At 54.3% G+C, this 25,531-nt stretch overlaps 7 protein-coding genes across 7 annotated transcripts; 1 reads left to right on the plus strand and 6 right to left on the minus strand.

Moving 5' to 3' along the window:
* Positions 1-2,348: 2,348 nt before the first annotated feature.
* Positions 2,349-4,349, minus strand: BDP81DRAFT_444082 (F-box domain-containing protein; the record flags this gene model as incomplete). Its single annotated transcript, XM_060591782.1, has 2 exons — positions 2,349-3,921; positions 3,985-4,349. The coding sequence occupies 2 exons, from the start codon at positions 4,347-4,349 to the stop codon at positions 2,349-2,351; spliced, it is 1,938 nt and encodes a 645-aa protein (XP_060451363.1).
* Positions 4,350-5,856: 1,507 nt separating this feature from the next.
* BDP81DRAFT_306307 (glycogen synthase) lies at positions 5,857-8,233 on the minus strand (the record flags this gene model as incomplete). Its single annotated transcript, XM_060583261.1, has 5 exons — positions 5,857-5,968; positions 6,022-7,577; positions 7,638-7,913; positions 7,967-8,064; positions 8,131-8,233. 5 exons carry the CDS (start codon positions 8,231-8,233, stop codon positions 5,857-5,859), a joined length of 2,145 nt encoding a protein of 714 aa, XP_060451364.1.
* Positions 8,234-13,449: 5,216 nt separating this feature from the next.
* BDP81DRAFT_388261 (uncharacterized protein) lies at positions 13,450-14,286 on the minus strand (the record flags this gene model as incomplete). Its single annotated transcript, XM_060587079.1, has 2 exons — positions 13,450-13,929; positions 14,029-14,286. 2 exons carry the CDS (start codon positions 14,284-14,286, stop codon positions 13,450-13,452), a joined length of 738 nt encoding a protein of 245 aa, XP_060451365.1.
* Positions 14,287-14,453: 167 nt separating this feature from the next.
* Positions 14,454-16,867, plus strand: BDP81DRAFT_444084 (kinase-like domain-containing protein; the record flags this gene model as incomplete). Its single annotated transcript, XM_060591783.1, has 4 exons — positions 14,454-14,650; positions 14,708-14,869; positions 14,917-16,560; positions 16,615-16,867. The coding sequence occupies 4 exons, from the start codon at positions 14,454-14,456 to the stop codon at positions 16,865-16,867; spliced, it is 2,256 nt and encodes a 751-aa protein (XP_060451366.1).
* A 927-nt stretch (positions 16,868-17,794) lies between these two features.
* On the minus strand, positions 17,795-19,544 carry BDP81DRAFT_2417 (uncharacterized protein). The gene has a single exon (XM_060582858.1). It carries the CDS (start codon positions 19,458-19,460, stop codon positions 17,889-17,891), a length of 1,572 nt encoding a protein of 523 aa, XP_060451367.1. The 5' UTR covers positions 19,461-19,544; the 3' UTR covers positions 17,795-17,888.
* Positions 19,545-20,195, minus strand: BDP81DRAFT_2418 (uncharacterized protein). Its single transcript, XM_060582859.1, has one exon. It carries the CDS (start codon positions 20,096-20,098, stop codon positions 19,628-19,630), a length of 471 nt encoding a protein of 156 aa, XP_060451368.1. The 5' UTR covers positions 20,099-20,195; the 3' UTR covers positions 19,545-19,627.
* A 1,207-nt stretch (positions 20,196-21,402) lies between these two features.
* On the minus strand, positions 21,403-21,830 carry BDP81DRAFT_388264 (uncharacterized protein; the record flags this gene model as incomplete). The annotated part of the gene is made up of 3 exons (XM_060587080.1): positions 21,403-21,605; positions 21,677-21,718; positions 21,785-21,830. The coding sequence occupies 3 exons, from the start codon at positions 21,828-21,830 to the stop codon at positions 21,403-21,405; spliced, it is 291 nt and encodes a 96-aa protein (XP_060451369.1).
* Between the last annotated feature and the right edge of the window lie 3,701 nt (positions 21,831-25,531).

The raw sequence follows: 25,531 nt of genomic DNA on the forward strand, positions 1-25,531 counted from the left end.
CGGTGGATCTGTAACGCTGTCTAAACGAGGGATATATAGAACACTGTCGCCATAACCACTAATTGTCTTCTTCCACGTATACCTTGCTCAATACGTGGAGACTGACACGCAAGTATGTAGACAGGGTTAATTGGGCGATTTCCCTTACAAGGTGGGATAGTGCTCGTAATCTTGGCATGGCCCGGCAAAGCTCACGGAGCTGCAAGAGTACCTAGTTGACTCAGAAGAAGGCAAGCCTCTCCACTGGTGCTGTGAGAAACCATGGAAGCTATCGCGCAGGGCTCCTTTATACACAGCGTATCGTATTGTTGGCGCCGGCGTGTATGCTCATTACTTCCCCAGAGAACAGCCCACGGATTAGCAACGGAAGGTTCAGCAGCAGGCTTCGCACTGTTTCTTTCATGGTGAGCGGGAATGATGGCGGGGGATCCTATCCTATATCGCTACGGAAGTCTTGCTCGTCAAGAATAACAAGTACGTCAAATCGGACTCCAAGTATAAGCCACGTCTACTCAAACGTGTAACCGGCTGTCTGGACTAGTGATCTGTCGGTGTTTATAGATCTAGCCTTTAACATCACGCGAAATCCCTTGAGCAGCTACTGGGTGTTACCCAAGCAAGTGCAACGCACCTTGAAATATTCAACACACCCGGGGTCTGGTATCTTCGCCAAGGTGACTGACTATCACGGCTGTTTTATCTCTTGATAACGAGGAAGCGGATAGGCGTCAGTCCTAGGTGTTAGCCAAAGGTCAATGGCAGCGTCAAGAAACGGCAGCTACAACGCAGTTTAAAGACGCACTCGCATATAAAACATCTCGGCCGGATTGCAACGACTGAAATTTTCCACTTAAGCACAGTCGCCTGCGGCGGCATCGATGGTGCCTAAGTAGTCTACCTTAGTCGCTAAGGCGGACCATGGCATGGTGCCAAGGGAGAATTGAGAACTGCTATAGACATAGGCTACCAGATCCAACCGAACCCCCATCTCTATACCCCTGAGCAACATCCCTATAATATTCGAAGAGGAATACGTAGAGACAGAGACCATGCTGCAACCGACAAACAGAGACATCAATCCTTTTGTGGAAGGGCGAAGGGCGGAAGAGCACGAGATGTCTCCGGTTTGAGGCTTATAAGAGGAAGATCACCGACCTTCGAACCGACCTTCGAAGCGTGCGATGGTCCACCTCATTTCACATGTGCCTGGTTGGACTCGACACGGAAAGGCTTGCGTTGCAGTGTTATTCATTCTAGCTGGAGCAACTGACTATGTATGAGGAGAGCACTTTGGTAAATACCAAGGAAGGTAGAGAGCCCTGATGTGATCGTTCGAGGGAGTATGCTTGAATGCCAACGGCTTTCAACCGGGAGTCTGGCTCCATGGTGCTATATCATGAAAGGTTTCTGGTAAAAGGGCGGCATTCTGACAGTATAAAAAGCAGAGGTGGAGCATAGAACATCTCGACGGAAGAGCCCAGAGGACAAGTTCTGCTGACAGTTGGCAGATAAGCACCAGACAACGCCATGAACCCTAGCTTTCAATCTCAGGAACACCCCCCGTCTGCCGAATGTCTTGATTGACAGAGCTAACACTACCTCAATCGGATCTGGAGGCAAACATTAAACCCACGAAATCAAGCGCGTGCCACCTCCGTCGAGGACAGAGCAGGGCGTAAAGTCAACCACGCGTAGGACATCGTACAAAGTTTGCCGTATCGTCCTCAATAGGACGTTTCGGAGCAGTATCCCAACCTCACTCGCAGTAATTATGACACCAGAACCGGAAGGTCGGTACCCAACATCTAGATCCCAGCCGTGGTAAAAGCGCCGCTTCTTCTTCACCTTCATCGTCAAGAATGTCTCAAGAACGTCAAGCCAGTACGACCAGTCTTATTTAGTACCAAGAACATCACAAAGCATAATTCAAACGCAGTCATGATTATGGAAAATAAAAAAGTGTTTTGAAATCCACCCCATCTACTCCATAAGCAAACCATCGGGGTATTGTCTCGTCACAAACGAATGCAACGCAAAGCATCCTAACTATCCCGAATTTCCATCTCGCGAAAAAAAAGAGGAAAAAAGAAGAAGAAGAAAAGGACAAAATCTTTTTTTTGGGGGAGGAGAAGCATGAGAGAGCCATCTCTGTCGGCTTCTCTCTCTCTCCAGCAATCCCAAATCCCTGTCAATCCCTGTCCAAACCTCCCATCATTAACACGTCTCTCTGTACTTTTTGTCATTTTGGGTCTGCCCTCGCGTCCTGTCCTTTCTAGAGGGGGTAGATATTCGTCGACCAATGTGTCAATCCTTCTTGCTGCCAATCCTGGTCAACCGCCCACCATCAATCACCGCCAGAGATCATTTGACTTCTTCTCGTTATTCGCCGTGCTGGGTCTCGGCCAGAGGTCCTCGTCACTGCCCCTGCTGCCACCTGTGCTCTGGCTCGGGATGGCCATGAACATGCCCGCGCCGTTGCCCACCATAACACTCTTCCTCGCCGCTGCCGTGTTCCAGCCTGACCCTGCAATGTCCGCGCCAAGACCGTATGAGCTGATGGGTCGGTCGCCATGAACGCTCATGCTTCCTCGGTGGCGAGCTCCACCGGGTGCCGCTGTAGGCTGAAGCATTACCGAAGACCAGTCCAGGGCATCGTCCGCCTTGCAGTAGATTGTGAGAGGATGAGAGAGCGGCCCAGTACCGGCAAAGGGGTTCGTCGAGCTGAAGCGCTGCGAGGCGCGCACCTGAGAAGCCCCCGCAAAAGGTCGAGGGATCGCCATGCCGGCGCTGCTAGGTGGCGCGAGGCCGCCGCGCCCACCGCTGCCCGGACCTAGACCGGACATTGGCCGGTTGGCACCGACCGTGTGCGAGGATTTCGGACGAGCGTTGGCGCCGTAGGAAGAGAATGCCGCAGCGGGGCGGGGCAGGCCCTCAAGCTCGTCTTGGAAGAACTCGTCCAGCACGTAGACTGACCGCAAGTTGGGCATCCCGTTGCCTCTGAGCGATGCGGCCAAATAGGTGTAGTAACTAGCTGTAACACTGGAGTAAGGGCCGGCAGGCTTGGAAGCGGTGATTTCGAAACGCAGCGACTCGAGAGAGACTGACGCAAGCCTTCGCGTCCTGGGCCCACTCTTGAAAGCGTCGCTTACCGAGGCCTCGATGGCCAGCGTCTGCAGATTTGTGCCGGCTGACAAGATATCGGCGAGTGTCGCTGGATGCACGCCAGTCTTGAGGAGAGACAAGACGAGAAGGTGGTTGCGAGTATCAGCGCGGCTCAAGTAATCAACCAAGCCTTGAGCGGTGACGGCTGGAGTATTGCTGAGGACCAGCTCCTCAAGCGGCGGGAACGGAGGCAAATCCTCATGACGGGCAAACATATCGTCCGACAAGGCTTGCGACTCCATCACCTTTAGCGCGCGGAGCTTCCGCAGGTTGGCCAGAGCATGACGCATCACGATCGGATCCATGTTGATCTTGATCAGCTCCAGAACCTCAAGATTCTGCCAGATACCGCCGTGCGCCAGCTTGGACAAGCTGTTCTCAGCGCCTCCTCGGTACGTCATCTTGCGGAGGTCTCGGCACCTAGCCTCAACCTCGAGCCTCAACGTGGCATAGCCGTGCTCGTCGGCGAAGAGACCCTCGGGCAGGTCTACGTAGACAATGTTGGGAAGAACGTGGATAATGCGGGCCAGATCGGCTGTGGCGGCCTCGCGAAGCATGTAGGGGACCTTGAAATATCGGACTCTCGAGCCAAAGCGTGTAGGGTCCTCGCGCAGGGTTCTGCAGAGCAACTTCAGACGGGCGGTTGGGGTATCTTCGGGGTCGGCGTTGCGCTTGAAGAAGGTCTTGCGCTTGCGCTGCTCCGACAGGTAGATCTCGCGGGGGCAATAGTGGACGGCGTCGATTCGGATGCTGTGGTACCTAGAGCGCAATAAAGGTCAGCACGACTTCGGCTACGAGGAGGGCAAGAAAGAAGTAACGTACAGCAGGGCGTTGGCCATTTGGTTCCATTTCCAGCAGACGCGCGCGCAGTGAGCCAGGTCTCTCAGGTCGCATAGCATGCAAGCGTCAAAGATGGCGCTCGTCTCGCACGTCTCGTAGGTCTCATCTTCAGTGTGTGGGCACACGAATGAGAATATTCGCGGTAGGATTTCCTTTGGCAGGCTCTGGAAGAGAGCGGCGGATGCTCGCGTGGGGATGTGAGCGCCGGGCGGGGAGGCGACGTTGCGGAAGTTCTGCTGGACTTGGGACGAGTACTTTGACAGTTGGCTGTCGGTGAACTCATGGGACTTTGACTGCTGATGACCCTTCTGCTTCTTCTTGTCCTTATCCCTGCGAAAGAACCCCATCTTCTGTAGAGGCCGAACGGCGAGCTTCATACCAGAAAGACAGAGTCTGGGAGAGGGGGAAGGAGGAAGAAGGGCTTGTCCAAGGTGGTATCAGGGGAATAATATATTAAGGTCGACGGGTCCCGGCGTCGCATTGGCCGGTGGGAAGCGGCGTCTGGGTGGGTTGGGGACGGGGGCGTGAGGCTTCTGCAGGTCCAACGCTACGGCGAACCAAAGTTTGACGGTGGATTGATTTAGTTAGGACGGGCGTAGCTTGTAAGGTAGGTGTTTGTCGGTTGGAAGTGACTGGGCCGCCTTTGTCAATGTCGCGCTGTCTTGTTCGCTCTCTCGCGCCCAACGACTTTCCGTAAGGTACGAGGGGTTCCGGCTTGATTATCTTAATAGAGTAGGCAGGAACATTCGGCAAGGTGGGAGAAGAGCAGCCCTTTCTGCTTTTGGAGAAGCTGCCAACGGTTATGTCTAGGATGGCCTGCCGAGTCAAATCCTCCCAAAGGTCATCATCCAATGCGTTGCGTCCCTTCTCTCTTTAAACTTCAGATGAAATTTCCGCAAACGTGACAGGTTGACAACGGCTGAACTTCCTGGCCTTTATTTTTATCCTTTGCCCCCACTGAACTACGAGTGTGATAAGTGAGAGAGAGCAAGAAACAACGTCCAACGACGTCCAACAAAGACGCACCTCGTTCCGCAGACAAAGAGATGCGCCCGCGGGAAGCGGCGGCCAGGGCATGTCTTTAGTGGCTCCTTGATGCGTGCTAAAGGAACCCGACACGACTAAAAGTGCCCTCCTCGTGCCTTCCCCTCCCCCCGTTCAGCGTCTTCGCCCCACCCACAGGCGCCCTACATGCGCTAGGGACCCCTGAGTCGACAAACCGCTGGTGTGGGGAAGGAGGACCGCGCCGTCTCTGATTCGCTGCCGCTGCCGTCAGCTCAGGGGTCCGCAATTCCCCTGACCTCTGGAGCAAACACCGAGCACGCGTCGATTTACTGATCATCATCGCAACCCTTGGTGCCCAGCCGATCCTCACGTCTCGAAACGAAACAATTTGGCACACTCAACACCTATGGATAACATACGGAAATTTGCTGCATTGCGCCTCTCGCCAGCCGCTGCTGCCACCCAATTTTCATCTTTTCATGTCCAATCGATTCTGATGCACCAACCAAGAAATGCCTGATAGACAACACATAATGTCCGAGAACCAATCTAATGCTCAAAAATATGCTACTCTGCTCGTACATATCCATACTCACCCCCAATGCGAACCCGTCCTCTCAGTCTTATCCTTGTTGCCTTGCCCCTACCCTTGCTTCCTCATTTCCATTACATCCGTCCATATCCCTATATAAAATCGTGAATCGCGACTCATCGACCACCAAACACACACACTGCTAGTCCGTCAGGAACAACCAGTAGGCATTCGACAGCATTTTGTACATATCCCATTCACTTCTGTTGCTCGTCCGTCAGGCATGCTTCGTGACTTCTTGGCGATGCGTTGGTGCTTTAGTTGCCATTGCCGTTGAGCTGAACTCCGTCCAGAGGGCTAGCCGGTCCTGATGGGCGCTTGGCGCGCAGAGTAAGCGGGAACGGGTATTCATCGGGGTCTTCCTCCTCACTGCAGATACGGGTTAGCTTTGTCGGGCCACGTTTTGAGCATCGTCAACTTACGGCAACTTCCAGGCAACGTAGTCCTCCGTGTTCAAGCCCTCCCTGCCTTCTTGCAGACTGGCGAAATCGCCAGGCGTCATCATGCCAGTGCGGTCGCGGGGAGATCCAGGGACCGAGAAGGGTCGCGAAATCTTCTGCTCCACGCCCGGGATGAAGTCTTCCTCCTCCTCTCCATTGAAAGAGCCAGGGTAAGCCCGTCTCAGTGCTAATTGGCGAGCCTTGACGTACTCCATGCCCATTCTCTTCCAGTCCAGCAGATCGCTCAGGCGCTCCGTACGGTTACGCTGGTTGATACGTTGACGACGGCTCTTTTGGCAAAAGTCAAACATGTGGTTGGTGAGCTGGTTGACAGAGTCATCAACACCCTTGGTCCGGCGGTCCACAATGTAGATACCGTAGTCGCTCGAGTTCTCAATCAACTCCTCCATGTAACACCCAAAGCCGGACAGGTTGGTCGTGATGCTAGGAACACCCATGACTGTGCATTCGGCCGGGGTGTATCCCCAAGGCTCGTAGTACGAAGCAAATATACCCATGTGCGTACCGCGCACGAACTCGTCGTAATCCAGGGGCAAAACAGGGTTGGCCGAGTTCAAGAATTCGGGGTGGAACACAATCTTGACACGGTCTGTGGGGTGGTTGAAAAGCTGGACGCGCCTAATCTGGTTCAGCACGGGGTCCTCGCTATCGTTGAGCATGTTGTGGGTAACGATGGGAGGAAGGCCGTGGCGCTTCATCGCGAATAGCCGCCTGCGGATGAGTACGCGATCCTGTGCGCTGATGAGCTCCTTATCATCGGGCATCGGGTCACCATCGTGCCACTTGAGAGAGCGCTCGAAGATGCGACGTCCGATACCCTTTTCAATGACATCGACAGTGTCGCGCAGCGACTTGATGACGGCCTGTCCCTTGAGTGCCTCGACAGTGAGCGAAGTGGTCTGAGCCGGCATGATCACAAAAGCAACGACAGTAATCTTGCTGCCGACGCTCTTGAGGCGATGGTTCAAGCGAGCCAGGGACTCAATGAACATATCGACACCTTTGTTTCTAAACTCGTAACGGCCGGCGGTGAAGAAGTACAACGTGTTCTCGGGATCGAAATCGTAATGGCCGTAGAAGTGACCGCGGACGAAGTCGTGAATCTTTTCCTTGGCCTGTTGATGCAGATTCTGGAACTCGTGCATGGCGGAGAACTTGGTTACGTTGAGGCCGTTGGGCAGCACACCATCGGGTTTTCTCTTGAGCAAGTGCTCGCTCTCGTAGGCGGTAATGTGTGAAACAGTAGTGAAGACATCGCAGGAGTGGGCGGCGGCGCGCTCGATGCAGTATCTGTGGTAGATACCACGCTTTCCGGCCTCGGCATCAACATCAAACCATTGGAGGTTGTTGTAAAAGTCAACGGATCCAGCGCAGAGGTATCTTCCCAAAAGGGTTGCGTGGGTAGTGAAGATTGTCGTCACGTCGATGCGGCGTCTCTTGGTGAGCGGCAGAGCGACACCGGCAAGCCACTCGTGGAAATGCGCAATGACGGCCCTCTTCTTCTCGTGGCAAACGAACTGCGAAAAGCAAGGTGGTCAGCTATATCCACAGAAAAGAGTTGCTTGTCTTTTCCTTACCTCTCCTAAAAACCAGGCGACGACGTATCCAAAAATAACAGCTTCGTTTGTCTCGTCATCGTTGGGCGGCGAGGGAATGCTGGCGACGTTCCACAGGTCGGCCTTCCACTCATCCATAAAGTGGTAGGCGGTCTTGGTGTCGAAGAGCAGGACTCGGGGAGCGCCATCGATAAGCCATCGGCCGTAGAGGATGCCAACTCCACGGTCTCTCATGGACTGAATCGTAGCAGCAAGCTCGGGATTCGTGGGCTCCAACTCCTCAACCTCGACTGCGGCCTGTTATTTGGTAAGCATGCTGCAGACAGTGCACCGCGCAGTTCCAGACTTACCGAGTTGTGGTTCAAGGGCCCGATGAGAGTATAGCGATCGCCATATTCGGCCGTGGTCACGGGAGCTTTGGACTTGAGGACTGAGTAGATACCACCGACTGCATAGAATGGGTCAGCCCACTGCGGAGACTACGGTCCAGGGGGGTGAATCGTGGGGACTGTACCTCGATGGGCAACCTCAGTTGCGATTTCGAACAGCAAGTGATTCTTCACATCGCGGGCAGGGCGGTCGTTGTTGTCCCGCTGACCTTGGGGGAATTCGGACATGGTGACTGGAGGGTAATCTGCAGGTGCTGAGCCAGGGAGGAAGTCAGTTTACTGTGAGGGACGGACAGCTTGGGAAACGAGCGTTGGGTGCGGGAACGAAGGTAGAAAAGGAGTCTGGGAAGATTGCATCGTGGCCCAAGGATCAATGGGAGCTTGGATGACGCAAATATGTAGGAAGCACTCACCGGTAACCAAGGCGACGCGGTGGAAATGTGAAGACGTCGGAGCTTGGAGAAGCTCCCGAGATGGCTTGGTCGGTGGACAAGGCTTTGATTTTAAGACAATGGGAGGTGTGGAAGGTCTTGGGAAAGACGGACAGGAACAGCGACAGCAAATAAAGAAAAGTCAAGAGCTCTTTGACGAGGAGGAGGAGAGAAGTTGTCTGCGGGGAAGAAAGGTTTTAGCTATGAAGGTCCTTGGCCCTTGGGAAAAGAAGCGAGCGAGCGCGCGGGCAAGGCCTGGTCTGATGTGTGGTGGTGTGGTTGCGTGGTTGGACAATGCAGCAGATCCCCCCCATCCAGTGGCCAGCCCAGCTTTTTTTTCCTGTCCGCGCTAACAACAGATGAGGCGATACCTTGATAATGTGTTGACAGCGCTGCCAACCCCAATGTATCTTTTTGTGGAAGCTACCTGATTTTGACTATGCCCGATGAATACGAATTGGCGTCGACACGCAGAGACTTTTCTGGCCAGAAGCAAGACAGGAGCAGAATTGGAAAGGCCAAAGACAGAGAGAGGAAAAGAGGGTGAAGACCGAAGTGGGCAGCATGGCAAGGTACTTCCCTCCATGTCTTCTCCCTCTGTCTCTTCGCCCTCTTGGACTTCCACCATGGGGATGGGACAGGTTTGTCAACTGGAAACTGGAGAGTGCGGGTGAGGAGGAGTGCGATGGGCGCGCTCAGCGTGGAGGAAGCACTGACAGAGTGGGACAACAATAGCGGATATTACAGGGCCCCTGGACCTGTCCGAAGCTACCACTAGCGGGAATCCACTCTGCAGTTTTGGGCGGGTTTGGTCGAGGAATACCAGGCCGGTACAAGTCCAGACCGTGATCTCGCTCAACAAATTCTTTTCCCATATTGCGCCGGGTGTGTAACTGTGTGTATTTTTTTCGTCTTCTCCAACTACGATCCCCCCCCCCCCCCCCCCCTATTCAGAAGGCTGTTATTCTCTCACGCACCTCACACTTGCAAGTCTTTTTACGGACTCGCCGTCTCTGACTTTCGCCTTGCCCTCCCGAATGCAACTCTTCCTGCATCCTAACGAACCCGATATTCAACGCACATTATCCCGCTTCTATTATAGGAAAGGCGCTCAACTCCCTGATTGCCCAGAGAAAGCATAGCGCAGGGAGACCCTGAGGGGCCCTGTTGCATCCGTTTTGCCTCCTGTATCGGAATTGCCATCAATGATCGAATATTGTAAAAGAGCGCAGTGTAAGGTACCTACTCCGTAGTGCTGGGCAGAAAGTGTCTCCAGATGTACCTCTGGCGTACTTGCTTGGGGGTGGCTACGTCTGGAATGGCGGCCTGGGAGCGCCAGGCTTCGCGCAATTTTGATGGAAGTGGGGACCTCTCGTGAGCTTTCTCCGGCTCGGCTTAGTCAAAATGACGACAAACTTTGCGGGGTTGACAATCCCCAGACTCTCCCCCATCTGCGCCTTTTGGCAGCTTTCTTGTCAGTGACGAAAGATAGAGCGAGAAAAGGAACGCCCATCCCGGGGCGGACCAATCAGTATGGACAGCCCCATCAAGCTACAGACACACGCAAAGATCCTACTTGGGTTTTGATGCCGACGATGGGAAATCGTTAGCCCAGATTTGCCAAATCAAGCAAGAGTGAGTAGAGTGGAAAATCTTCCACATCCAACCCGTGTCTCAATTCCTGGCCAAAAAAAACTTTTCTTGTAATATTTTGCCACATTTCTCCTCATTTCTCCTATTGGCCTTCGAGACATCAACATTCAAGACACCGCGGGTAAATGACGGGCGACGCAGCCCAAAATTCACCTCTGGTCCCGCCTATGACCTCGAGGGTCACGATCATCTTAGCATCCAGAAATGCATCCGGATCCACCCGCCGCAGCGATCTGTTACATCACTCGAAATGTTGGATCCTGCCACCTGCCAGACTCCGGTGGTTGACTAGGCGCCGAGTTGTCACATTCTACAAAACTGGTCAGCTCGACAGGTCATCCAAGACGTGATACCTAGCTAGATCCGATGTCAACGAGACTGCCAAGGGCTACGATTCGTGTTGACGAAGACAGGGACCTCAAGGGACATCTCACGGATGGTGGATCTCTCCACTCTCAAGACTAGAGATCTTGATCATCTATCCGTAAATTTGCAGCGGCAGAGGCTCTGCTCACCTCTCCAGATCCAGTCTCCCGCGTTAGGACGTTCGGTCCGAATTCCCACATACTCTTCGCTGCTTTCCAGCTAGATGCAGCACGCATCGTCAGATCTTAGTGCACGATCCCATCTAAAAGTCTTCCAACGGTCGTGCGGAGATCTATCTCATCCACTTTGGCTCCACCAAGTATACTATTTCTACTTCAAGGCTAAGATATCTCGAGATCAAGGAGATGGATCACGAAGACTTCATCTCCAACAACTTGATAATCTACCGTCAAAAGTTTGAGAATGCAAGAGGTGCAACTGGAAACGTAATAACTAATGTCATGCTCGAATTAATAGGACAAACATCTTCGATCTTTCTTGCGACCCCCATGGTTGCTGGTATACTCTGTCTCACCGGCCCGGGACTTGGAAATCGCCCTGTATCTAGGGATGAAGTTGGCGAGCGTTGGTACGACAACGAATCCCAATACCCAAGCTTCGACAACCTTCGTCCCAAACTTGGATCGAACCATGATCGCCTTACCGTCTGAGCTGAGCTAGTGGTCAAGACTGTAACTCGACAGGCAGTGTAACTACCAAAGGCATAGTGTGGGATCCCCGACATTCCTCTCTGTTATTGACAACACTGCACTGCCAACAAGTCCTCAACTGCTACAGTCACAGTTTTTCTTTGATGACCCCGGCTTTCGGGGAACTCATCCGGGGCCACATTCCGTGACCCCCTCTGAGCCGCAGGTGGGAAATGAGAGACTGTTCAGAATTCCAAGGTGAGCCTTAACGCCCAACTAACACACGAGTTGATTCCAAGTTGTTCTAGGCCAGATGGCACTCGACAACCCCAGGCAAGTTCTAGAAATGAGCTATAGAAAGAGATGGCTATACGTGGCTCTTCCCCTGAGCGAATTATTTGGAGAAGACACCGATGGCAGCTCGAATGGAATCTCTGATACGAAGCTTTTATCTCGCCCGATTTGAACTTGATAGGACTCGCCCAAGTACCAATATAAAAGAATGCATTCTTGTTGATACCTCATGCCTGCATGGGCTGCGGAGAGTTGACGCCTTGTCAAACGAGAGGTCAGGCACGATCGAATCATTCGTCACTATGTCATCGTTCCGGGTCGGATCGTTGTGACGAAAGAAAGACGAAAGGGATGCCATCGTTAGCAACTGAGGGTGCATTGCAAGGCAGCTGCACATAACGAGGTAGGTAGCCGTGGCAGGTAGCTATGCAGTAAGCGAGTAAGACGCGCTAGCCTAATCTGAATGTAGTCATCACGTGACAGTAGCCGCGCTGTCAAGGTTTTCCCGCTCGGCCCACGACAGACATTCCGTCAACCATATGCAACTTGAATCATCACGACTAACCAACCCCAGCCAACCCGCAACGACTCACGAGGGTGCATGTTGGACTACGAGGGACTGCGCACCATGCCCTGATTTCGCTTCGACGGACTTTCTGACAATGAGAGGACTTCGCACCTACGGGTGCCTTGGAAATACGGGCTGACGGAATGGCGGTGTCTGACGCTTGGTGCAGTCGGTATTTGACCGCAGCTTTTGATCGTGGAGGATAAAGCAGGATCTATTATCATTCAGTCGCCGCTCCGGTTGTGCCACTGCTGTCATTCTGCCATGTGGGAACCTTGCCCTCCAACAACGACGACGGAGAGGGAGCAAGTCTCGCCATAACCCCAAGACGCGCCCGATGCGCCGGCCTGACGATATCGATGCTCACTGATCGTTACTACGCCAAAGCATGGCCATCATGGCCAGCCTCGAGCTCAAAGACAAGCAAAAGGGCTGATCAGGGACTGATCCACCGGCGGAACCCCTGGTTGCTTAGAGCAGGCCAATAGGTGTGGCGTGCATGGGTGCTTCGGTTATTCAGACACGTTCTCGGAGGAAGGTTTCACGAGGCTTTGATGCCAAAGACATGCCCAGCCATAGGGCTCATCTTTGAAGCGAGCGCCGTCGCCATGTCGAGAGGCGAGCCCAAGGCGTCATGCCAAAGTTGCCAAAGTTGCCAAACCGACTTCTCGCATTCGGCGCATACGGTCACGACCGCCCATGCTCCAAGACTGTCGAAGCCTTGATGCTCTTGCACTCTATCGACGTTAAGATTGTGGCATAGTGCTGCCGCCGCCGATGCTACCCGCTGGTAGATATGGGCCTAGCGTCTGACCCAGACGCCCAGAACGCGCGCCTCTGAATGTTGTGCTTCAAGTCAGGTTTGGCAGGCCCGAGGAGGGACTGGAGGATATCGGCGCGTAAATCGTACATAGTGACATTCTTGCCTCGACCTCATGCCTCCATGCACGGTAACAGGCAGAAGGAGGACAGATAGTTTGCTAGGGTTTGTGGGATAACACCTCAAACTCATGGCTGGCTCGCGACTGGCAAGGAACGGGCTCGCTCTCGGGCTGGCTGAGTTCTGATTGAACCAGACCAGCCAAAGCTATATTGGGGAAAGAGGAAGAAGGGGTGCGGCCGTGGTTCTGCAAGTGCACCACTGTGGGGGACGTTGACCAGATCCACGGACTTTCTGAGCAAGCGATTTTTGGTGGTGGTTTTGGTACGCTGCATATGCCATTAGACACCACACGCCGACCACCCGACACCGCAAAACTCTGCGGCCATCGCGCGGGATTGCGTGGTGCTTGTGGACGCTTCTCTCTCGCGAGTGCAGCTTTGCATCTTCAGAACTGCATCGTCGCTCACTTTTTATTGTCGACTGACTGGTGGTTTGGCGGCACCACATTGCTACCTCGACAACTGCATATCACGCTTACTAGATCGTGATATCACGTTATCGGGGAAACGTCGGCAGGCAACGTGCTCACACCTAAAAACTCAAATCGTATCGGCTGTAAGCGATGGAGTCCTACCACCGCAACCGCCCTCGACATGTCGCCATGAGAGACGACCGCAGACCAGGCGATGAGCGCAGAGACCGAGGCAGAGCTGGTCGAGAAGTGACACGCTCCCGCAGATCTCCTTCGCCTCCACCACGTCGACCGAGAGAATCAGACAGATTGCCAGACAGCAAACCGCGCGACCCCCCTCCCGACAAGTCGCAGCCTTCCGGCCGAAGCCACCCCAGAACACGCGAACGTAGCAGAGAGCGACCTCGCCGAGCATCGCCGTCGCCTTCCCGTCGCGACAAGTACAGGGAAGGCTCTCGTGATCGATCTCGTGGCAGGGGCACTGGGGACTCGCGGCGCGAATCCCGACCCAAGCACCCGCGAGATCGTAGTCGAGGAGCACATCGAGGCGACGGCGCCGCGTCTCCATCCTCGAAGCGATTGAGGAGCCGAAGTCTTGATAGGACCGCTACGGACAGAAAGAAGGCCAGGCGAGATAACAGCCCGCGTCGTGATCACCGGGAGCCAGCGCCCCCTGGAGACGCCGGTCGAAGTGCACGAGGCTCACCACGCCCGTCTCGACGGTCCCCAAGTCCCGACCGCCGCGAACACCGATCAAAACCCAGAGAAAGGAGTCGGCGAAGACATCGAAGCAGGTCTCGCTCGCCCGAAAGAGAGAAACGAAGAGATCGCCGCGATCGGTCCACATCACGCCGCCGCGAGCAGTCTCCCGGTCGCAGAAGGGAACGATCTCCGCTGTCACATCGTCAAAGGTCACCAGCCAGACCTGCCTCTGCATCCACGAAAAGCGACCGTCGACCTGCATCACCGCGACGCAGTTCTAGAGACAGGCAGCGCCGAAGGCCGTCCCAGTCTCGCGCTTCCTCTCGATCCCTTAGTAGGGGGTCAGGTAGACGTGTGCAACAGGGCGACGACTCCCGCGTTGCTTCCAAGTCTCAACCATCTTCCGGCGCCAACAGCGTGGAGGTCAGCATGAGTGGCAGAGGCAATCATCGGGGAGGCTTTGTCTCTCAGGGGCCGCCTGCATTCGCCCGTGGCCAGCAGTATAGCGACCCACGACAATTCTCTCAATCCCCGCAACCAACCCCCAACTCATACAACGGATCCCCAAACCAGTCGCCATACGGTGCCGGCAGGGGAAACTGGGGTTCTCAATTTTCTCCAAACCAGTATGTCGTACAACATTCCATCAAATTACCATCACGCTCCTGCTCACCATCTTTTAGTCAATATCCCCCTCAGTATTCACAGTCCAACTATGGACCTCCGACCGGGCCGTCGGGTGCTTATACGCCAAACCCCTCTTACTCGCCACCACCATCCGCCCCGACAGGACCTATGCAAACGAACTATTCTCATCCCAATTATCGAGGCAATTTCCGCGGGGGGTTCGGACTCCATTCGGGCCTGGCCGAGGTGGCTACAGAGGCAACAGCTTCAAGAGTACCAGCACTGCACAGTGGACATCCAACACCTCCGGCACCGGCTCTCGGGCCGACGACATCAAATCCCAGCACTCTACAACTCCTGCCCAGAGCAGCAAGTCAGATGTTGGCGACAATGCAGAGGACGGCGAGAACCCGTTCCGCCCGTCCAAGGACAACCAAGTCGAGGATACTACACCATCTGACAAGGCTCCCGAGAGCAACTCACAACGACCTGAAAAGGCCCCCCCATCCGGACCGGCTGCCCAGTCGGCCTCGTCGTCGAAGTTCAGCTTTGCGTTTAAGGCATCTGCAAAACCCACTCCGACGGCGCCCAAGCCTGAGATTTCTCAAAAGTTCAACGCGGCTCCTGCAAAGCGGGATACTTCACAGCAGAATGACTCCAAGGACCGGGATCGCGAACGAGATCGTGAACGGGAGCGTGACCGAGACCGAGACCGAGACCGAGGCAGAGACAGAGACAGAGATCGCGAACGTGACCGTGAACGCGACCATGACCGCGACAGAGAGCGTGATCGAGCCCGGGAGAAGGACAAGCAGATCGATAAGGACATTCTTCGGAGTGCCCCGACCGAACCGGCGTCGGCGAGAGCCCGTCAGGAGCCCAGACAACCTCCTCCGGGGCCCCGACAGGCCACCGCTCCGAGAACACGGAAGATCAAGAAGACGATGAAGCGGTTGAAGCCGGGTCCGAAACTTCCGGACGATCTCATTAAATCAGAGTCTGTCTATTTCCGCAAGCCTGGAAACGAGTCTGTCGTTGGCTCGGGCACGTACGGCAAGGTGTTCAAGGCTTTGCACGTCTACACGAAAGGACTTGTTGCTCTCAAGCGCATTCGCATGGAGGGTGAGAGAGATGGATTCCCTGTTACAGCAGTCCGCGAGATCAAGCTTCTCCAGTCACTGCGGCATACGAACATTGTTCAGCTCCAGGAGGTCATGGTGGAAAGAAACGACTGCTTCATGGTTTTCGAGTACCTGTCACACGACCTCACGGGTATCCTGAACCATCCGTCCTTCACGCTTGATGCGGCCCAGAAGAAGCACATGACGATGCAACTTTTCGATGGACTCGATTATCTGCATAAGAGAGGCGTTCTCCACCGAGACATCAAAGCTGCCAACATCCTCGTCAGCAGTGACGGTGTTCTGAAGCTGGCAGATTTCGGTCTGGCACGCTTCTACGCCAAAAGACACCAGCTGGACTACACCAACAGAGTCATCACGATTTGGTATCGCTCCCCCGAATTGCTTCTTGGTGAGACGCAGTACGGTCCCGCTTGCGATGTCTGGAGTGCCGCCTGCGTGATGGTGGAGATCTTCACCCGCCACGCCATCTTCCCAGGTGACGGAAGCGAGATTAACCAACTGGACAAGATCTACGCCGTGATGGGAACACCGAACAAGGCGGAGTGGCCGGGTCTGATTGATATGCCGTGGTTCGAACTGTTGCGCCCCGGGTACCGTCGGGCGAATACGTTCCCCCAGAAGTACCAAGACAGGCTGCCAGCATCTGCTTACCGACTCTTGGCCGCCATGTTTTCTTATGACCCCGCCAAGAGGCCGTCGGCTGCTGAAGTGCTCGCAGACGAGTACTTTACCACCGAAGACCCGCCTCCACAACAGGCCGTGGAGTAAGTTTTCCCTTTTCGACTTTGATGAAACTTTTGTACTAATTGATTATCTAGGCTTGCTGACTTGGACGGCGACTGGCATGAGTTTGAGTCAAAGGCGCTCCGGCGCGAGAACGAGCGTAAAGAAAAGGAAGCGCGGCGGGCGGCGGCATCGACCAAGGACAGCGGTAACAACAGCAACAGCAACAGAAGCAACAAGTCCCGGGACCGTAAGAGGGAACCCGAGGCTCACGACGACCGTGGCGACGCTAAGAGGGTCCACGTGGAGACGAAGCCGGCGGTTGCTGTCGAGCGTCCTAGGGCTTAGAAGACCCGGGCGCGTTGACGAGGCTTTCACTCGGGGGTTGTCAATTTGCCTTTGACCCGCGGCAAACCAAACACCCATTTACCTCTTGTTTATCTTACAACTCTCTTGCATTGTTTTGCGTTGGCATGGCGTCGGGGTGGTTTCATTTGGGAGTTTCACGCATGAGTTGGACGAAAGGTTGGAAGTTCTTGCCCCAAAAGCTTGGCTTCTTACCTTAGAGAGGATCATTCTTGGAGGTGATGGGAAGGGCCATCGAAAGCTCGTCATGAGACAATTTGGTCGAAAATAGTTTTCTAGGAATTGTGGTATACCTTAGGTCGACGTAGTGTAAGAAGAATATACCAAGGAGACGACGATGATGATGGAAAAACTTGCCACTACCAATTATCAATGATCTCTTTGCTGTCGTGCGTAGGGAGATTAGGGGTATTGATCGAGCATATTCTCCGACGTGGACATGGAACTGCAACAATATTCAAGCCTCCCTCGATGCCACTGATGCAATGGGCATAGCAAACCTCGGTCGTGATAGACGTTCTTGCTAAGCGTCACCTCCAAACATCAGTAGCAATGAAACTTGCCCTCTCACATGAAGAATTCAAGCACGACGGTTAAACGCCTATAGGTCTCAATTCTCAATCTCAAATAAAATATAAAACATGGCCACCGTTCCAGCCTGTTCCCAATATCATGCCCTCTCATTCTTGTGTGTATCGTTAAAGTCGTCAAATCATTCTTCGTGGTGTTGTGAAGTTGTACTGCTTACAGTGTTGATGAGCCGCGACCCCCCTATTCTGTCGGGGCGTCGTCTCCGGTCTGTTTTTTGTGTATAGCCTTCCGCTTTATATGGGGTATCAGAATCAGGTGTCTTTTTGTCATTTCTCGCCGTCCTTTTGATACCGAGGCCATCAAGCCCAGTAGCGCCTCGTCATACCACGTCTTTTGTTCGTAGATGCCCAACGTCGCGCCTTTCAGCCTCGAAATGAGCCTCACTGCCCGCGATGTACAATACCAGTCAGTCTCAGGACTGACCCTCGACGCCCTTCCCCTTGTTCTTGAACTCTGACGTTTTGAGCAATTCGCGTAAGCTACCCTCAGCATGGCTTCTCGACACGCCGCCCTGAGCAGATGTTGAGCCAAGTCCCACAACGGGCGGCAATCTCCACGGCACCCATCCAGTCAGCCCGGCCAAGAGACCTGTCGGGGTCTTCGTCTGATCAGACTGGGCTGATGTCTCGTGGTGCTGGGGCCCAGACGTATCGGCTCGACGACGACTTTCGTCCGATCCTTTGTGGACATGGCGATCTGTCACGCTCTCATCGACATCCGTCCGAACTTCAAGATGGCTCGTCGATGTCTTTGGCAAAGCCGGCTCGCTGACTAAAGCTGTCGCTGAGCTTCGGGGTGAGGCAGGTTTGTTGGTAGTCATTGCCTGTCGTGTGCTCTCCAACATGGCCGTGGCGAATGATGAGGATTTCCTCCTCACCAGTGGCGGCGGCTGGTTCTTCTGATCCTTGCTAGACTGCCCCTCGCCCTCGCCCACCGACGACGTCGGTGTTGTGCTGCCTGAAGACTTCCGTGCGGCTCTGCCTCGCACCTCGGCAGTGATCTCTGCGGCCGACTTCTTCTTCGATTTGTCCTCCTCGGAAGATCGACTGGAGGACATAATTGTCTCCAAGGTTCCCATCGCTATACTTCTCCTCCTACCAGTGCTCCGTCGCTTTTTATGTCTGCGCTCTTCATCCGATACGACGGCTTCTAGTGTCGGACCAGCACTCTGGCGCTGGCGCCTGGAAGACGATGCGTGACTTTTGAAAGATGCGCCGGAACCGTGAGGTGCGACATGGACCTCGTACTGGTTACTCAATGAGTATCGTGATCGGGCACATATCTCGGCAATTCGATCGAGGTCGGCGTTGATGTTATTCTCTCCCTCCTCTGCCTCAAGGTTGGCCATCATGCTCTTGAAGCTATAAGCTTCCACGGGTGGGAGCTTGGCCAGGGCATCCTGGCCTTCCAGGCGCTTCTTCGCCATTCCTCTAGCCATACTCAAGCCTCCATTCTGAACAGACTTGGTCCCACCAAATGAGGTTCGAAGAGCAATGATGCGCCGTACAGAAGCTGCGGAGCCGCTCACCACGGACGAGGCGGTTCTTGGGCCGAAACCACCTCCGCTTACACCGTTACTGCGATTGGTACTGGTGGGTCGACTGTGAGACCCAGAGTATGTTCTAACAATGACGGGTTGAGAGTATGTGCTGCTCTGGGCACCTGTAGACTTGGCGTAGCGATGGCGGGAAGGGTAATTGCTGTTCAGCTCGCGCAGGGCAGAAGTACGATGTGCAGCGGTGCTATCATCGAGAGGAATCGGCTTTCCCTCAGCTGTCGAAGGAACAAGAGATGTCGAGGACGTGTTGGGTTGGAAGAGCGGGGGAAATGAAAATGGTAAAGAGTCTCGCGACGTCCTCTTGGAGGCGAGCGAGGAAGGGAATTGAGTAGCCACGGGGGCACCTCCGGGACGAGCACCTGAGGAACGATGGCGGGATTGAGATGAACCGGATTGGTCTTGAGGAGGGGTCTTCCTTGAACCCATCTTCACTGAAGGTCGCGGATTGCGCGACGGGCTATATATATGAACAACGAGATGGCAGCATGAGCCACCAGGGTAGTAGTTTTGAAGGGCAGGTCGACGTTGCTATGTCGTGCGGCAGGATGGGGTTTGGGGGGAAAAAAGTCAGATCAGCGGGTGCGGAGGCATGTTTAGCTGGTATCGGACGTCGCGTGTGGGAGAGAGATATGTCGAGTGCTGTTCCTGACCGGGATGTGGTTCGCGGGCGAGGAGAGAATATGCAGGTAGGTTGTTTTAGCAAATGTGTGTATCGTCCGTTCTGGACCTGTGTCCTTCCAAATGTGCGATGGGCGGTCTCGGGAGGTGGAGATGGGTAAAGTTGAGACAGACAGATACGGGCGACTGGAGGTGTGTCTCCTGTGGTATATCCGAGTAGCGTGACTGCGGCGTGGTGGAGTGAGTAGTGTGAGGAAGCAATCCGGATCGCCTCGAGATGCGCAGACAAGGTTGCAAACCGGATTCCCCGCAGCGATTGCAGATTTCTCTTGGGAAGAGATAAAAAAAAGGTGGAGGAGGGATGAGACAGAAGCGATGGAAAGGGAAATCAGGAAGGGGGGGAGAAGAAAAAGAGTATTCTGGCAATGTTTAGGGTCAAGTTGCATCCGGTTGTAGTGTTGGGTTTTGGGGCGGGGGAAGAGGCAGGAGGCAGGAGAGAGAGGCTACTTGCAGTTTAGACTGGAAGCGTAGGTGCAAAAGAGGTAGGTATCCTATCCGTACGAACCCAATGAAAGTAGACACTGACAGCCAAAAAGGGAGACTTTTGGTAGGCCGCTAGAGACAAGACTTTCGAGGCTATTACAGGCTAGAGCAACGCGGCACCAGCGAACGAAGCAGGTGCGTACTGCACGAGTGTCGTGGCTGCCGTTCAAAGGGTAGTCCGACACCGACCCCCCCCTGTCGCTGCCATTGAGTCCCGTCCAATGACGGCGGCCTTTACCGTGCCAAACGGCAATACTGTGAGACGGTGGCACGGTCCCCCCTCCGCCGGTCGCTCTTCCGTTCCCAACTTCCCCCCCGCCCCCCCTCACTACGAAGTACTCTCCGGCACCTCAGTGCAGCCACGCAGCGACTGGCCCAAAATGCCAACTCTGCGCCCGGGCCATAGTCAAAAATGATCAGTCACCACCACTACTGCCAGCGCCAGCTTTTCCCCCCATTGGCACTCACTGTCCACTCCAGGTCGGCGTCTCTTTTCGTTGAATCAGAATGCAGTTTTCAAATACGGAGATTTTGAACAACCTCTAGGTGTTGAGGGGGGACGGAGGATGAATGTAAAAGAATCTTTTGGTCTTCCGTGGCAGACGGATACCTACCTTAGGTACTCCGTACTGAAATTGAAATGGAATTTCCGTCACGAAAACCAGATTGTGGACCAGATAGGGACCCGATAGCGGCCGTCGACCGGGCTTAATCAGTGAGTTCCGCCCCCATGGCACCGTCTGCCCAGCCCTGCCGATTCGGCAGCATTGGTTCGAGAATGGAGCCAAGCGATACGCATGCTACTACACTACTCGTTCAACCACATCCCTCAACATCCTCAAGCTGCGACTTTTCGTAGCACAGGAATTATGTCTACAACCACCGGTGGCAAGGCCATGTAGGATGTGTTGGCAATCGAGATCCGGCGCCATCGTCTGCACGCGAGCCAGGCACGCGTATGCCGTTGGTCAAGTTCCTAATAGTGGTATCATTCTTGTTGATCATCATACATTCTGCGTGCTATCAAAAGCTCGGTGCCTCCTTGTCGTCGCCAGGTGAACGCCCTCCCCAAAGATGATGTTGATGTCGCTTGTCTGGACATCAGCCGCCTGTAGTCGTACCGTATTGTCGTGCATGTGCCGCACTACCATTCCGCTGCAGCTACAGCTACCGATAGCCTCACTAGGCGACCATCTAGTCTTGCAAGTTAGTGAGTCGGCTGGGCAATCGTGCCGTAACCGTGGCCGCCGCTCTGCACGTTGTCGCTGTAAACACCCGGCGCGCGCCCAGTGATGATACGGCCCTCCCTCGTCTGTTCCTTGCGGTCGTAGTATACGTATTCGAGATAAAATGCGTGGATGTGACCGGGGATGTATCCCAGGAGGGTCAGGCAGATGTTGACTAGGAGATCTATGGACTGGTCAGCGCTATTTCTGCCTGGCTACCGCCTTGCAAGAGACGTGGACTTTTGAACAACTCACCCATGCCACAGCCAGCGACTGCGTAGACACCGACGGGCGGCACTGTAGTATATGTTAGTAGTGCCTCTAGCTTATTTGTGCAACTGACGTTGCGTCGCCGTGACGTACCCAGGATGGTGATGAGGATGAGAAAGACGGCGGAAATGGCACCCATTTTGTTGATCTGATGTTTTTCTGGTGGAAGTGATAATCTTCGAGGATGATGCTTGATGAGTCGATGGGACTGGACGAATGTTCTGATTCAGTTGAATGCGCTCAAGGGTATCAAGAAGTGTCAGTGTGCGTGTGGTTGTTGTTGATTTGGCGAAAGGGAATCGACGTCAACCTTAGCCGAGGCGAGGAGAACCTTAAATGCACCAGCCTGGGTCAGACACAACCTGGCGTGCCTGGCAAGGCGGCGGCGCAGCGAACGGCCAAAAGTTGCCGTGCTCTCGCCTGCCTTGTCTTGCTTTGCGAGAGGTAACAGGTTGCGCGTACGCCCTGACGCCTCCCCCTCGACCTACGTAACCAAAGCAGCCAATGTCAATGAGCGAATCCCATCGTGACGTGGAATGGGCGGCCAGCAGATGACGTAACAGGCACGTGCCGTTTCACTGCCGGCCAGCCAGGCCTTTGGGTTCCTTGACCGATGTATCTTGCTTTAATCCATAGCATTGAGTGTTTTGTTGCCATATATAGTCAACTTGTGGGAAACTCGGCGAAGCAGCGTTTTTTGTAACCCCAAAGCCATCACAGAGAGGAAACGGTGACAGCCGTAGAGCTGAGAATTACGACGATCATTGGAAAGCCCAATTAGACGCAGTGTGCCCTGAACCAGGAAGGCTTCCGGCTTGCTGCCGGCCACAGATGGTGCGTGCCTGAGACATGCAGCTCTCCAATTCCCCAATTGGAACCAATCATGTAACGAATCGAGCGAAATACCCCCGGGAACACTTACAGGCGTAGAGATGATGTTCCCGAACAGAGAACAATTGCCAAGACGACTTTCGAATTCAGGGCTGGTGTCGACGCATGTCATCAATGTCACTGCAAGATCAACAAAACCACACGACTCTCTGTAGTGAGAGCTGAGCCGTCCTTAGAACGCATGGTGTCGAAGGGTCCTTCGGCCCGCTGTTTCGTTGAGATGTCAAAGTCTATCATAGCTGTACCAGATAGACGCCGGTCTGTTTCAATGGCGACCGATGTTATGTCGAGCAGCGAAGTTTCGCATCCAGAAGCTCCAGCTGATCTCCAGCCAGGGTCCAAGCTTCTCTCGAAGCATCCACGTGCTTCGTCTAGAACGTCGAAAGTGAGGTGGGAGTAGTCCTTCCAAAATCAACCATAGGCTAGCGCTGGAGATGCGGAGATTTTGGAGTCGATTTGTGGTGTATAAAGACTAGTCAATTGGCAATACCGTGGTTGTGAACATCGTTGCGGTCCATACAGGGACCAGCATCGCGGTGTTGTTCCGCGGCGAGCTCTTGAAACGGAGGCCGCGTAGCTGTTCACTCGCTTCCAGATGGCATAACCACACGAAGGTTGCGAACAGCAAATGTTTGCCCTAGTTAGATGAGATGACTTTTGCATATTTTGAATTCCCATCGGAGATTCGAAATGCCGTCTAACAAATGAGACTCATCTCGGCTGAGGCCCATTGAGAATAGCACATATCCGAGTTGAAACTGCTTGGGACGTTGGGCGTGACTCTGATTTAGGCTACCAGTTGGCATGCTCGAAAACACAGCCGCAACGCAACTTCGATCGACAGGGCAATACGAATGCCGATCAAGCCATTGCTGCTTAGCCAGGCATGACAATATTACCTCCATGTTGTTGGTAGGTGAAGAAAGGCAGGGTCCGAGGACACCGAGACCGACTCGACTGATTAGCATGGCCGACTCGAGAGACTTCGCGCTGCTGTTCATGTGGGCGTGGAACAACAGAACCAATGCCGACGAGCTGCGGTGATAGCCGGGGGTCTGGTTTCCTCCAAGGGGTAAGACCTGGTGCAGTGGTGCTAGCTTCAAGGGCCCATCCGTGGCAGATGGGGGCCGCTGGAAATGGTGCAAACTAAGACACTTCTTCCAACCTTCTCGAAGCTTGAGCCCTGTGAAGTGTAATGGATAAGGGGGGGTCTGAGCCGTTGAACCCGCGGATTGGTCCAAAACGATGCCCGTCCGGGAGACATGCGGCAACTCTCACTGAATTGTTGCACTACTCCGTTTTGTGTCCCAAGAAGCCATCTGATCGGTCAGTCGTGTATTGGAGTGCGCTCACGGCGTATTCCACCGCGGAGACTCGTCTCGATGGTCTCGTCTCGATCGGTGCCGAGCCGTGCTGTCAATGCTACGTGCAAAGGCGTTGGGGAATGGCTACCCGTAGCAGCGGCAGGGTAGGCCTAGGCGGTACATCATTGTGGGCTGATACCATGGGCGCCAGATGACGCCTCGTGTGTGCCGGCAAGTGAGGTATGGCCGTGTGGGGCCCCTCTAACGTTCGTTCTGCTGCTCCAACGGGGCCCTAGCTGCAAAGTTGTTGGATCCTCCAGAGGGATTTTTTTTTTTTGGTGTGCTGGCTGGTTCCATAGGAACATTTGCTTGGTAACGTGGTAACACCGTGGGCGTTGATGCCTTCTTGAACGTCCCAGAGCTGTTGATCAAGCTGGTCGCGAAAACCTAGCCGAGTCCTTCCACGTGGTAGACAGGGAAATGCCGCCCAGTGGCGGCAATCTTGGTGTGCACCGCCATAATTGTCTGTTACTCAGAGGCACTCCGTAGGCAGACAAGACAATCTGCCCCCAGGTGCTCTGACACGTACCCAAACGGCCAGATTACCTAGACTTGTCTTGGACAGACGGTTTGCGGCTCGTTATAGAGCCTGGAGCAGTGGTAGTTGCGGGATGAGGCACCTCTCCAACGCCTATGCTGATTGACTAGCTCTTCCCCAAGGCTCTCTGTTCAACGGCCAGTTGGCCACTTATCATTGTGGGCTGCTCGGGGAGTGGAGGTCGACGATGTGTAGTGTATGAGCGCAGCTTCAGGTAAGGTAACGAGGGTGGGGAGGCATCCAAAGACTCAAGTATACATGTACATAGGGCACGGTATAGAAGTACCTACCCCGTTGTCCAGGAGCATATCGAGCATAGAAGCGAGCCAACACGTCTCTGTTCTCGTTCCCCACAGGATCATTGTACCGTTTGGGTGACTGTGCTTGTGCAAATTTGGATTGCTCGTGGCGATGGTCCTCTGAAGTTTGGTCGATCAATCAGCATGTGTTGATATGGTCAGAACCCAAAGCAGGAATTCCTTCTTCGCGGAGCATCCAAGTGTGTGACAAAGCCGCATAGGCGCAGCCCCGGAGAACGACTGAGGTCGATACACGACTAGGACGCAGCGTGCCGCTTGTAGTTGCAGTACCAACTACCTTGGTCCCCGACGAGGGCAAGCCGCGAGGGACGTGAGTGACGGGTTCGTGCTGGAAGGAGAAGACGTGAAGGGGAGAGAAGAAGGGCCCTGCTGATAGGGAAGATCCAAGCATCCGGCGACGGCGGCAAGGAGCCGGTATGCAAGAGAGCGTGGCTATGTCCAAGAGTTCCCTCCCGAGGGAACGTGGAAAAGGCGCGGTGGTCGAAGAGTGGACTTTTGAGCCCTGCCGTGCATAAAACGTGGTGGTTTCTGCAGCTGGAGAGCAGGTCATGGACACCGCCGGCGGCCCTCCAATGTATACAAGTTGTCGTCGAGCGCCAATGGACACTTGACCATTGGATGATTCATGAACTGAGTTCCGAGGTGGTGAGAGTTGTAGTAGTTGTGGAAAGGGCAGGCGATACTCGTACCTACGGATAGGTAGGCAAAGTTGAAGCTGTCTCCGAAG

The sequence above is a fragment of the Colletotrichum phormii genome (genome assembly GCF_030913505.1).
Source record: "Colletotrichum phormii strain CBS 102054 chromosome Unknown BDP81scaffold_1, whole genome shotgun sequence".
Classification (NCBI taxonomy): Eukaryota; Fungi; Ascomycota; class Sordariomycetes; order Glomerellales; family Glomerellaceae; genus Colletotrichum; species Colletotrichum phormii.

What these genes read in the sequence shown, in the direction of transcription:
- BDP81DRAFT_2418 (XM_060582859.1), bottom strand. Translation starts at nt 20,098, where the DNA reads ATGCAACTTGACCCTAAACATTGCCAGAATACTCTTTTTCTTCTCCCC.
- BDP81DRAFT_2417 (XM_060582858.1), bottom strand. Translation starts at nt 19,460, where the DNA reads ATGGGTTCAAGGAAGACCCCTCCTCAAGACCAATCCGGTTCATCTCAA.